The sequence below is a fragment of the Dicentrarchus labrax genome, unplaced genomic scaffold, assembly GCF_905237075.1.
Source record: "Dicentrarchus labrax unplaced genomic scaffold, dlabrax2021, whole genome shotgun sequence".
Lineage (NCBI taxonomy): Eukaryota > Metazoa > Chordata > Actinopteri > Moronidae > Dicentrarchus > Dicentrarchus labrax.
Genome location: NW_026136717.1, coordinates 3,195,734 through 3,208,119, shown reverse-complemented (window position 1 = coordinate 3,208,119; position 12,386 = coordinate 3,195,734). Strand labels below are relative to the sequence as shown.

At 39.1% G+C, this 12,386-nt stretch overlaps 1 protein-coding gene and 1 long non-coding RNA gene across 27 annotated transcripts in view; one reads left to right on the top strand and one right to left on the bottom strand.

Annotated features, from left to right (window-relative positions):
- camk2d1 (calcium/calmodulin-dependent protein kinase (CaM kinase) II delta 1) overlaps positions 1-12,386 on the top strand; it is a 99,188-nt gene that overhangs the window by 48,514 nt on the left and 38,288 nt on the right. For all 26 annotated transcript variants that reach the window (XM_051429024.1, XM_051429032.1, XM_051429021.1 and 23 more), the window contains exons 4-5: positions 6,326-6,380; positions 10,515-10,580. In XM_051429024.1, the coding sequence (XP_051284984.1) occupies positions 6,326-6,380; positions 10,515-10,580 (121 nt within the window). The remainder of the gene's footprint in view (positions 1-6,325; positions 6,381-10,514; positions 10,581-12,386) is intronic.
- LOC127379446 (uncharacterized) overlaps positions 1-12,386 on the bottom strand; it is a 149,073-nt gene that overhangs the window by 117,774 nt on the left and 18,913 nt on the right. The window lies entirely within an intron of this gene.

The window sequence follows — 12,386 nt, the reverse complement described above, 5'->3', positions numbered from 1 at the left end:
AAACAAACTTGCAATAGAAGACACTGGGTTGAGTTGACCCTTTAACTGCGCGAAATAAGAAATGTGATACAAAAGATACAGTTTAAATTTTTGCTTTGGAAATTCATTATGCCGGTGATACATTTAAAACAGCAACCAACATTCCTTTTAAAAATGACTTCTTGCTGCTGACATCTTTGGATGTAATTATAACTAAATAGCTAACACATAAAGCTTGATTTATTACCATCCCTAGTTGCTGAAATTGTATTTTTTGCACTCTTTTCTTAACATACCCATAGCTGCATTTTTTATGTTCTGGCTTATTTTCATTTGAATTAATAATGAATTATTGTAAGTCAAAGGAAAAGCTACAAACACATAAGCAATAACCCATACACATGGGTTCTTACTGTGACCATTAAAACTATGTACAGTAGCTGAATATAGGCTCACATTATTATTTTAGAATCATGACTATCCCCTCATGGACCTGCAATACGGTATGTTTGTCTACGGCTGAATCTGCAGCGAGAGGATGAAAGTGAATATGGTTTCTGATTTATTTTCTTATTGGTGTTTGAATCCAGATGGATGGATGGATGGATGGATGGATAGATGGATGCAGACTGGCATCCATTTTTGAAAATTCCCAATCATTATATTTGGACTATTGACTTTGCCTAAATGTAGTTTTGAGCTTATCATGCCTGTTGTGTGACAAAGTTATGCAGAAAATCAACGAATACCTGTAATTTGTTTCTCGGTGTCACCTCAGTATATTCTGATCAAGAATTCGCTTTAAAACTGAATGCTGGAAAGGAGGGACAGATTGACTGTATAGGGTCATATCATAGTTAAAATTAAATTGAATAAAATATTATAAAATTGTTTATTCAGAAAATATTCAAATGAAAAAATAATCCCTTCAGGAGAATGTGTGTGTGTGTGTGTGTGTGTGTGTGTGTGTGTGTGTGTATATATGTATATATATATATATATATATATATACATACATACATACATACATACATACATACATACATACATACATACATACATACACACACACATATATATAAAACAAACCTATACTTAACTATTCAGCTGTAAAATGGAGGAGACAAACAGACGGACTCGACCAGTTGGGGTCGGTCAGTCAGACAGTCAGACAGTCAGACAGTCAGACAGACAGACAGACAGACAGACAGACAGACAGACAGACAGACAGACAATTAATTATTGGTGGGCAGCAAGACTGCAGCCGTGCAGGCACAACCAGGATCCATGAGAACCTGCCAGATGAGAAAGCACAAAAACTACAGGGAAGAAGTTAAGTTAGTAACATGCATTAATCGGATGTGAATATGTACAGACAGAGAGAGCTCAGTGCATCATGGGAAGTCCCCTGGCAGTCTAGGCCTATAGCAGCAGAACTAAGTTATGGTTCAGGACTCACCTAACTATAAGCTTTAAACAAGCTAGTGAACCACCACTCAGATAACTTCTGTTATAATCAATCACTCACTCAATCAAAAGCAGATCAGTACAGTTTAACACATTTACACCTCCTGTTTAACAGGATGTTAAAAATCAAAACTATTTCTGTGTCAATTTTAAACAAAAATTTGAATTTAGAATAGCTAATTAGCTAAATTCCTTGGTATTAAAAGCATGGAGTCAATCATGTAATTTTTTTTAGGTATACTAAATCACCAGGGAAATTGCTTGAGATTTATGTTTCAAGATGAAACATCTCATTTCAGTTATCCATATTGTTCAAGCATTTTTTTATTCATTTTACACATACCTTGCCAGGTCCATTTCAGTGCCTGGCCAAAACGAATGGGTGCTAGGATGTGTCTGGGTGACGTGGGGTGCAGCGTTAAGCAAACCACGGGTGCTGCTGCATCTGCTGAAGGGTGACACGCTCGTCTGGATTTACCTCCAAACACATCTTCAGCAGATCCCGGCAGTCTGAGAAGAGACAGAACAAAGCAAGCATTAGTCTGGAAGTTACAGGGATCTACTGGAATATGTAAGGGAAAATATTTTGCACTCTATTAGAACCAAAACCCAGGTATTACAGCAGCGTTGTCTTACCTTCAGACACCTCCAGCAGCTCTATCTCGCTCAAGAATAAAGTCTTGAGGCGGAGGAACTTGGTGGTGGAAAACAGGTTGCATCCATCCACCAGTTCATAGAGCAGCGCACCCAGCTGCCAGACTGTGGTGGGGCCGGCTTTGTATGTCCCCTTTAAAAAGAACTCTGGAGGGGCGAATGCAGCGGTTCCTACAATACACAGACAGACAGAGGGAGACAGAAAGAAAAAAAGGATGAGAAGTTTAAAATAAATGTTTAAAAGGTTTAAATGAAAGTCATGAGTCCATAGATCAAAAGATGGATGAAGAGTAAGAGCCAGATATCGTACCACAGTAATTTCTGTAAGGTGCGTCGTTTACAAAACACCCACATCCGAAGTCTATGATGTGTACTTGAGGGGTATCAGAGTCGGTTTTAATCAGGATGTTTTCTGATTTGATGTCCCGATGGAACACTCCCTCTGAGTTTATCTTAACAGCGGCCTCCACCAGCTGCTTCATGATGTTCTGAAACACAGATAAAGATAAACAGATGAGTTAGAGTGGACTCAAGAAGGGACTGTTGGGAGCTACTTTCCCATAATGTGACAGTGTTGGAGCCTTCACACATAAATGTTCCTCAAAGTTCAGTGCATTTGAGTGAACTGAACTGATAACACAGCCATTTAAACATTGGTGACACCAACACGAATGGGGTATAAAGGTGTGTTCAAACTGAATATGAAGCCACGACTGCATAAAGTCAATGCAAAGACACCAGATTGCATTTGCATCTAGTAGGACTGAACAGAGACTGTAAAAACAGTCCAGTATCCAGTAGCTTGGTGCAGCTTTAAGAGAACACAGTAAACTGACACATAAAAATGCTTCAACCAGCTTCAGTACCTTTGCCTGCTCTTCCTCCTGGGGACCATCCAAGTAGGTGTACAGGTCCATACACGGGACTGGTCTCTCCATGACCAGGAGAACCTCCTCGTCCAGATCGAACCAGTCTAATAACGACACAGCTGCTGACTGCTGCGACTTTGGTCCACCCGCTACTCTCAACATGAGCAGCACTTCAGTGGGGACCATGTATATCTCCCCTTTTAAGACCTAAAGGAAAGAGTGTACAGGAAAAATTTTTTATTCTAATGCATGTGATTGTGTGTGTGGCCTTGTCCCACTGTATTTGTGGGGAATCAAGAGCCTGCTATACTTTTGGGATTTGACAGCTTTGTGGGGACAACAAGTGTAGTAACACAAGGATGTGTGCGTGTTTAACAAGAAAGTAACAAGGAAGTGAAATAGTTCAAAAATGAGTTGCTGCTGAGACATCAGAATCACTCACCTTTGGTTGAAACTTCACCCGTGACTTCGCCATGCGTTTGATTGCCACCTACAAGACAGAAAAGAAGTACTTTGGTTAGTACAGGAAGTAATAACTCTGTGTGTGTGTGTGTGTGTGTGTGTGTGTGTGTGTGTGTGTGTGTGTGTGTGTGTGTGTGTGTGTGTGTGTGTGTGTGTGTGTGATATGATATGAGAATATGAACGTAATACTTACTGGAAAATTGTCCGTTTTTCTTACACCAGAAAAAACGGAACCATAGCCTCCCTCACCGAGCTTGTCAAGCTCCTGGTACTTGGCCTCGAAGTCTGCAACACAAACACAGATTCATGCTTGACTAAATTTGTGAAGAACATCTTGCCTAAACCCCTAACCTTCATGTGTGAATCTAAAACTTGTGGTTGATTTTTAATAACAGTTTGTTTCAAATCAAAAAAGGAATATTTTGCCATTTTGGGATGTAGGATTACTTGTTGGAGAGATTTAGAGGGATAGATTGATACCACTCTGTTAAATATGAAGCTATCGCCAATAGCAGGTTAGCTTAGCAACGCACACAATAATCTTTTTTCACACTCTTAGCTTACCTTTGCTGGTTTTCACTGAAAAAGATGTCGCCTCATTGTTGTCTTCCGAGGTTGAAGGGCTGCTGGCGCTTGGCGAAGGCTCACTGCCGCTCTCGCTCCTTGTTGTCCTGGGCATCATCGTTGCTGGCAGCTGCTCAGCACTGGCCTCTTCCGTCTTGTCAGTCTTTACTGACACCATGTTGGGTTCACCAGTGTTGGTGTCAGTATTTCCACCCCTCTTCATTTTGCTGGGGGAGTCTCCATCAGGGCTGGCCTTTCTCTTGGTGCCCCTGGTCATTACGTCTTCCACTCTCACCTCAGTGGATTCGCTGTCATTACTGTGACCCCTCGGCTTCTTTTTAGGGGACTCTCTTTGAGTGCTGGACTTTCTCTTAGTCCCCTTAGCCATCACAGCCTCCACTTCTACCTCAGTGGATTCGCTGGCCTTTCTCAGCCTTTTACTGGGTGACCCCAGACTTGTGCAGGGCTTTCTTTTGTTACTAACTCGACAGTCGTCCTCCATGCTGGTGTTGGGTGCTGTTGAGTTGCTACCACTGCTATCTGCAAATGAGATAAAGATTGATTTTTCATGCAAAACACCCTTATTATTTATGACAACATTGTATACTGTAAAATGTTGCATGCAAGACTTTTAACAGTATTTTTACAGCATACTACTGATACTTAAGTTTTAACTCATTACTGACTCAAATTTAGCCAACTACAAAATCATATTATCATCACACTGCAAATAAACTCCAGCCTGATCAAGTCTCAAGTCTGATGATTTAGTCATTTTATTAAAACAAGTTTAGTTAGAATATTATTATATATAACAATCAACTTGTCTCAAGAACTTTCCAGATACAAGAGGCTGTATCTTATGCAATAAAGAATAAGGCAGGTTGCTGCACTGCAGTCAAGAAGAATAAACTATAGAAAATACTTGGAGTAAAAGGATTTGCATTGGAAACAGGATGAAATATTATTAATGCAATGGCAGATTTTGTTTCACTTGTTTTAAGAAAAATACACTGAAATTACTCAGTAAGGAACTTGAGTATACAGCAGGATTTCACACTCACCTGAATTGTTGTCCAGATAATCAAGATTCTTCAATGTTGTTGCAGACATGTTGCTTTACCAAGATATCTAGATTCGATTTGTTACCGAGATTCGAGAAAATACGTTTCTGTAACCAACCAGAACTTGTGTATAACTCTGCCGATACGTTAAACGTGGCTCTATATATACCCTTTTGTGTGTTCTTTGAGTCTTGGTGGTTCTGTGATGACCAGGGTTCCATTCTCTGACATTCCAAATAGAATACAGGCTTTGATGACCGGATTCTATTCTGTAAAATCTCAATTAGAATATGGGCTTTGGTGATCAGATTGCATTCTGTGGCATAGCAAATAAAATACTGGCTGAAATAACCATAGTGACAAAAAATGCCAAAACAATTGGTTATAAAATACACAAAACAGCCAAAGTCAAAAGTTGAAAAAAGGATTTGAAGAATGTGTAGAGACAAAGATAACGTTTTCTTTTCAGTCACATGCTGTAAATCCTCCATTACACAGAAACCTTGAAATCATTACATTTGAAACAAAGGCCTGTCCCTCTCCTTTCCCAGGCTGTCCCCCATCTTCCCCGGATGCTTCATACATTACTTCCTGACCTGGGCTTTATATTTTGTCTCAATAGCGGTGGTTGCTAGTCTTGAGTCTCCCTAGTTAGGCCTACTATGGGTTCCAAATCCAAAGAAAGAAAAGTCTTGGAGGATTGAGAATTTGTTCTGTTTTGGCCTAGAGCAGGGCTTAAGGATTAGAATGTACCAGCATTGTGCCATTGTGAAAGCTTTCTTAGCCTGGGTCTAACAGCTCCCTTATCCTGGAGCTAGACAAGTTTGAAGAATGCTTTTAGCCCTGGGCTAAGTGCGGTGTGAAAATGCTTTGTTTATCAATGATGGACTGCTAACAGCAGTCACCATAAATGAATACAGGTGAAAAATATCAAAGGAGATAAAGAATGGTAGATTTTGACAAGTTAGTGGCACACAACCTTGCATCACTGTAACTTGCTTTTCATCAAAACTGGACCTAAACAACGTGTTTGAAAAAACAACGAGCAGAGAAAGCTAAATTCACCAGTGCTGTCTAAAACTCTCAACTACACTTCACACTGAGAGAAGACAGCCGTTGCCTGGTGTTTAGTGCTCAGTTTGTGGTTAAATGAAAGTACTCATAATTCACAGTTACCTACTGCTGCCAATGTGGCAGGTTGCCTGGTGCAGTGAAGTATTTTACATAATTGAATAACTTTGATTTCTCTCCTCTCCTCCCTCACAGTGCGGCTCCATGACAGCATATCAGAGGAAGGATTCCACTATCTGGTCTTTGACTTGTAAGTGTACAACTTTTTTGATTTTGCACATCACATTTCTGCACCTTTCAGACACTGACGGGACACTCCACACGGTTAAACAAGTTCCAAACACACAGCAACACACATTCCTATCATGCTCTGGAGAGGTAAAACCTGACAGCTGCCAATCAGATGTCCTGTCACCAAGGCACCATGGGAGATTAGACGCGGCGCAATCGCCTCCTCTTTGCTCCATCTGTCTCGGCAGTGTGCTGTGCTTAGTCGTCAAACACACCCTGTCCATGTTCACACGCTGCACAGACACATCACATAGATACTAGAGCACATTTTATATGACAAACACACACACACACACACACACACACACACACACACACACACACACACACACACACAGACAAAATACAAATGAGGTTGATTGCATCATATAGGACCATATGCACACTGTGGATAACGTTAATCTTTTAACTGATCAATTTATTATTTACAATTGTGCTTTTCCTGCTGTGACTTGTAAAACGTATGCAGACAAAACCTTTTAACAAATAAAATAATGTAGGTCTAACTGCAGTTAAATGGGTTTTTCTGCTACGTATCTGCTCTGTAAATCACGTCCTGTGCTCTTCAAACGAACGAAAGAAATGAATGAACTGTGACAAATGTCAAGCTTGTTGGTCAGTATGAGCTCACACTTCGTTTCCTCCCCAAATCTAGTGTGTTCTTATGAAGTGTAAAATGTCTGCGTAGTTCCCCGCAGCATGAAGCATTACACTGAAATGTACCAAACTAACCATGAATTTGATTAATGGATGCCTACAATGAAAGTCACAAGAGGTAGCCACTCTTTATTTAATTCATCAAGCCCTGTTTCTAACAACAATAATAATAAAGGACTATATTTATATAGCAACTTTCATAAGAAGGAAGCTAAAAGTGCTTTACAATTGAGAAAATTAAAATGTAAAAGTGCAAATACTGCCCAATAGGGCTGCACGATGTGGTGTGAGAGATATTGCAGCTGATATGATTCTCTATTTGTAGGAATGATCGTTTCTGCGTTACAATTTTTATTTTCACTGAAAAAAACAATTAAAACCATGATGATGTGACATTTGCTGGGTCCAAACAAACATGTTTTCAGGCCAGGGCATCTCTTCAGAACTACAGTACTTCATTCTGATGATGTAGGCTAATCTACCTGTAATAAACACAAGTTAGGAAAATACTTAAATCATTGTTATTTAAATAATGCCCAGGCTCCTGAATTCAGCTTTAACTTGTCGGGCCAGACTGCCAGGAACTAGCTCTCTTTTAGTCTGTGGACCAACTAATAAAAGTTTTTTCACCATTTAATTTAAGAAAGTTTTCCTGTAGTCAGTTGTCATCCTCCATTATATCTGTTTGTCACAATTTGTTAAAAAGGCAATCACGGTTGTTTCCTCTCTTTTTTCCTGTACACCTAATATCCTTGGCTTCCTCTGTCATTTAATCCCCCCCCGTCCTTCAGACCTCTCCCTCCTCACCTTCTCTTTCATTCCCCCTCTCTCCTGTGTATTGTCAGCGGTTGTTTGTATTCCAATCCGGCAGCCAGAAAGGAAATTGCTTAGAATAAATTTTAAACGCTGTGTTTTAATTTGACTAGGGGCAATAAAAAAAGAACGGAGGGTGTTCCTTCTTGGCTAAAAGACAACACTCTGATAAAAAGCATTCCGCCTTTTTTCCTAAATAGAACACCCCACTGGAAGGATAACGAGACATAAGAACATGCAGTTGGGTAGCGCAAATTGACCATGAATGGAGTAGGGAGCTAATATATTATTAACCTTCTATTTATTGAGCATTATAACAGATTGGGAGAACATGCTGGATCAGAGGAAATCATAGTACACTTCATATTTGGGTCACTTCCTGCTGAATGGAGGCCAACAACAACACTGGGACTCTGCAGACCGTTTTACAACTGAATTCGTCATTAAAGGTTGCATGAAACTTTCATGTGGAAACCCCCGAAAACTCAAAGTGGTAATGTTTTCCACAAGTCATGGAAAAGGTTTTGACTTAAAATATCCTTTAAGTAATTCTCCATGTCTTGTGCAATTTGACCCACTGGCCCACTTTTAAACATTTTAAAAGGCAGCTCCATGACGAAGATCAGTTAACTTTACATGTATAGTACTACTGAGCCTGTGAAAACAGCCGTATGTCTAATGAAAGCTGGGTTTGAGTTTCATTTTGGAACAATTTAGTGTTTATGGACCCGTACAAGGATTGAAAAGCCATGATATCTTTTAATGTTTATGGTTTCCTCTTTTCTATTGTTTTCTTTCGAGGTCCCCAGCTTAAGTACAATATTATATAGCATATATAAAGCATCCCCCTTTAAAAGACCAGTGTGTAGGATTTAGTTGCACCTAGCAGTGTAGTTTTGGATTGTTGTTCCCTCACTTCCCCGTCAAAGTCTACTTGGTCTTTATTGGCCCAGTTTCACATTGCCTGTGACCCCACAGACCCAGTGGACAGATATTTGGAAGGAGTCCAGCAAACACACACTAAAGACTTCCTGCAGCACAGTATCACCACAACAAAGCAGACTATACAGCTACAGCCTTCCACACCAGTAAGGCAGGAAAGCTTATGACATGGCATGACCCTGACATGATGTGATTTCATGCATTTTCACTGTACTTAGCTGCACCCTGATTGGCTGAACATGTGTGGTCAGTGTGGACTGGGGGATCAAAAAAGTGTATTTTGTTTAGCTCTAAGTAGATTAGCAGTTCCTGTTTATTGTAGGAGTTGTTGTGGTGTGTTCCTGTTCTTATTTCAGTGAATGAGACTGTTTTATTTTATTTTTTTATTTTTATTTTTTTAAATATTAGTCTTCAATTCATTTTAGTTAACAGAATGGGTTCCCTCCTTTCAGTTTAGTTTTGTTATTATTTCAAATGTTTTAGATTTGGTTTAATTTTTGTTAGTGTCAGTATTTTTTGTTTTTATTATAATATGGGATGTTTGTCAAGGGCAAGATAGAACAAGTTAAGAATGTTTATTACAGACACATTGACTGACAGTCATGGAGACAACCCAGTCTCAAATATACGCACCAATGCCTCCTCATGCTTGTTTTGTTGACAAAAGACTAAGGCTAAGTTTAGTTTTATTTGTATTTGTATGCCCTGCTGCGGGGGGCTTGGAAATTTGTATTGTAGTAACCTTACAGCTTACTGTTGTCAGATTGCACTTCCACAAGGTTTTCAAGACAAACATTTACAGATGTGGTCAAAATCAAGAGCAGAAGCAGCTGAGTTGTCCTGACTTTGAATCCCTAGTATGGATAAAAATTCTTGATCCTATACCTCCCATAATGCACCTCCAGAGCATGTCTTTGTTAGACCCTCCCTGTCTGGTAAACGTCCTTCCACTGCCAAAGTTTGTAATGCAGGCTTTCTGTTATGAATCTTTAGTCTCCAAGCCCGAGGCAAAATAACGACTGAGGTTGTGTTCTCCCACTTCACAGCCACAGAAGAAGACAGAAGACATACAACTGTTTTCACAGGCTCAGTATTACAAACCATGGGTAGTAAACTGATCCTCATGTATAAAACTGGTCTGTTCAACCTTAATAATACAAACAAAGTCTTTGAACCTAATAAAAAGCAATAAAGGAGAGAGCAGTTTGCTCCTGGCCTAGAACCACTTCACTTATGGATTGATCTCTCCTGTACATGAACTTCCAAAGGCTAAATCACAGCACAATGTATAATGCTCTACTATTACTGCAACCCCATTCTATTATAGATATTCCAGTTGGCGTTGCTCGCTTGAAAAAATTACTCTGGCTTTTATCCATAACCTCATGGAAAGAAAATGTCTTCCAGCTGAATAAACAATGTCCATGTACCGTATGACCATATCTGCTGAAATATGTTATTGTAGTGATTCACCATTTAGGCACAAAAGCACAACATCATTCTTTTGACCCAGTTGGCCTGAAAAAACAAACAAACATCTTTTCCGGATGAGATTTGTTACTGTGCAACATTATCAAGTCTTTTTTTCCTCTCCAGACGCAGAGAAGAACATCTGTGATGTATTTTTCTTTCCAACTTTCTCATTCTGTTTTTGTGTGTACTTCATTTCCTTCTCTTCCAGAGTGACCGGTGGTGAGTTGTTTGAGGACATTGTGGCCAGGGAGTACTACAGCGAGGCTGATGCCAGGTCAGTGTAATGCTCTCTGTACTGATATTTCTGAATTTACTGAATAAATGTGATGTGAAGACCGTTTAGTCGACATTGGCAAAAAAAAAGGCATATTCAAGCAGATACGCAGTATAGAACACATTAACAAAATGATATTCATGCAACGCATGAAATCGTCAGAATGTTCTCACTCCTAACTCGTCACATGCTGCCATTTGGTTAGTGGACCCTGCCTCAAAATATGATGCTGTAGGCAGTGGTGGATGAAGTACCTGGAAGCCACATTACAGGTACCTTATCAGAAAATAACTTTGGTAGAATTTAAAGTTACCTATTAGATTTTACTTGAGTAATAGTCTTAAAGTTTGTAATATTTACTTTACTTAAATCTGCAAGTCATTTTATAAAAATAATGATTGGTTGTTTTTGTCTAGGCTGTGGATTCTTTTAAATGCCATTAGGAGCACTAGAGTGAACCTGAGGAGTCAGATTTTTTATCTGTCTCAGGTGCTATTGAGATTCTCTCTAAAAAAAAATATATATATATATATATATATATATATATATATATATATATATATATATATATATATATAAATAAAAAAGTTGATTTTAATTTATAAGTATCAGAAGTAATTTTCTGATATTAAATGTACTTAAAAATAAAGAAACAACTATCCAGCTTAATGTCAGTGGAGGTCCATGGATTTTCTTTACCATACCTAACTCTCTCTCCGTCGTTGAGTGGAATTGTGCTCATGTTGTGGAAATCAAAACTCAACCACAGATTTGAGCGTGCTTGTTTGCACTCAGTAATGCCTAGTAATGTTAATAACCAATGATCTAACTTACTTACAAGCTAGGACCACGATGCTTACGGTGTGTGTATCAGAGTAAAAGTATACATTTTATTTTAGATATGTAGAGTAAAAGTGAATGTAGACAGAAATAAATAAAAATGCAAGTAAAATACAGATACTCCCAACAAATACTCAAGTAATGGAACAAAGTATTATTATCTGTATCCGGTTTGACTTTCAAAATAAATCTTGTGTGGTTAACATTGTGAAACGAAAACCGAATTTAGTTAGATTTACTATTTTAGATTTAATTTACTTGGTAAATGCTGCGTACCTGACGTAACTTAAGTGTGTTCTGTAAGTTAACTTACATATGTGTCCCATGTGAACACATGGTTTGACATGGGACATGAACAGCGGTCTCCTGGGTTGAAGTCCTGTTTGTTTTTCTTCATCCACCCCACCACCTCCTTATGTAGACTTTCTGGCTCTTTCCACTACGTCACCTGACCTTGATGTTGGCGCATCCAGAAATGATGCTAGAGGGTTAACTACAGAGTCATATTTTAAAGCAGAGGACCACTGACCAAGCAGCAGTATTTGATGACTTGGGAGTGAGACCAGGTTGAAATTACCTACCTATCAGTGTGTATTTGAATTTCATTGTCTGCAACATACACAGAAATACAAGCCTGCCTCATTATGCAGTGGGTAGAGCTGTGCAGAAGTGTTTCCTGTTGTGCTGCCTTTGATGTGCCTTTTATGCCCGAGACCTCTCTCTCCTACATTTCTTGTTCTACCTTTGTCCTTTTGATTACGGATCTAATTTTCCCAGTTTTACCTTGTGACCTGTCTATTAAAAATCCACTCCAAAAAGAACCCTGTCTGATGGGTGTTGTAAAGGAAAGCAGCTTTATCCTAGAGCACTTCCATTAAAGGTTCAAATAAGGTTTATTTCTTAATAATTTTGAAGATTTTCAGTTTTTCCATCCATGGATTTGAAGTTTGACGGAGCAGCTCCAGG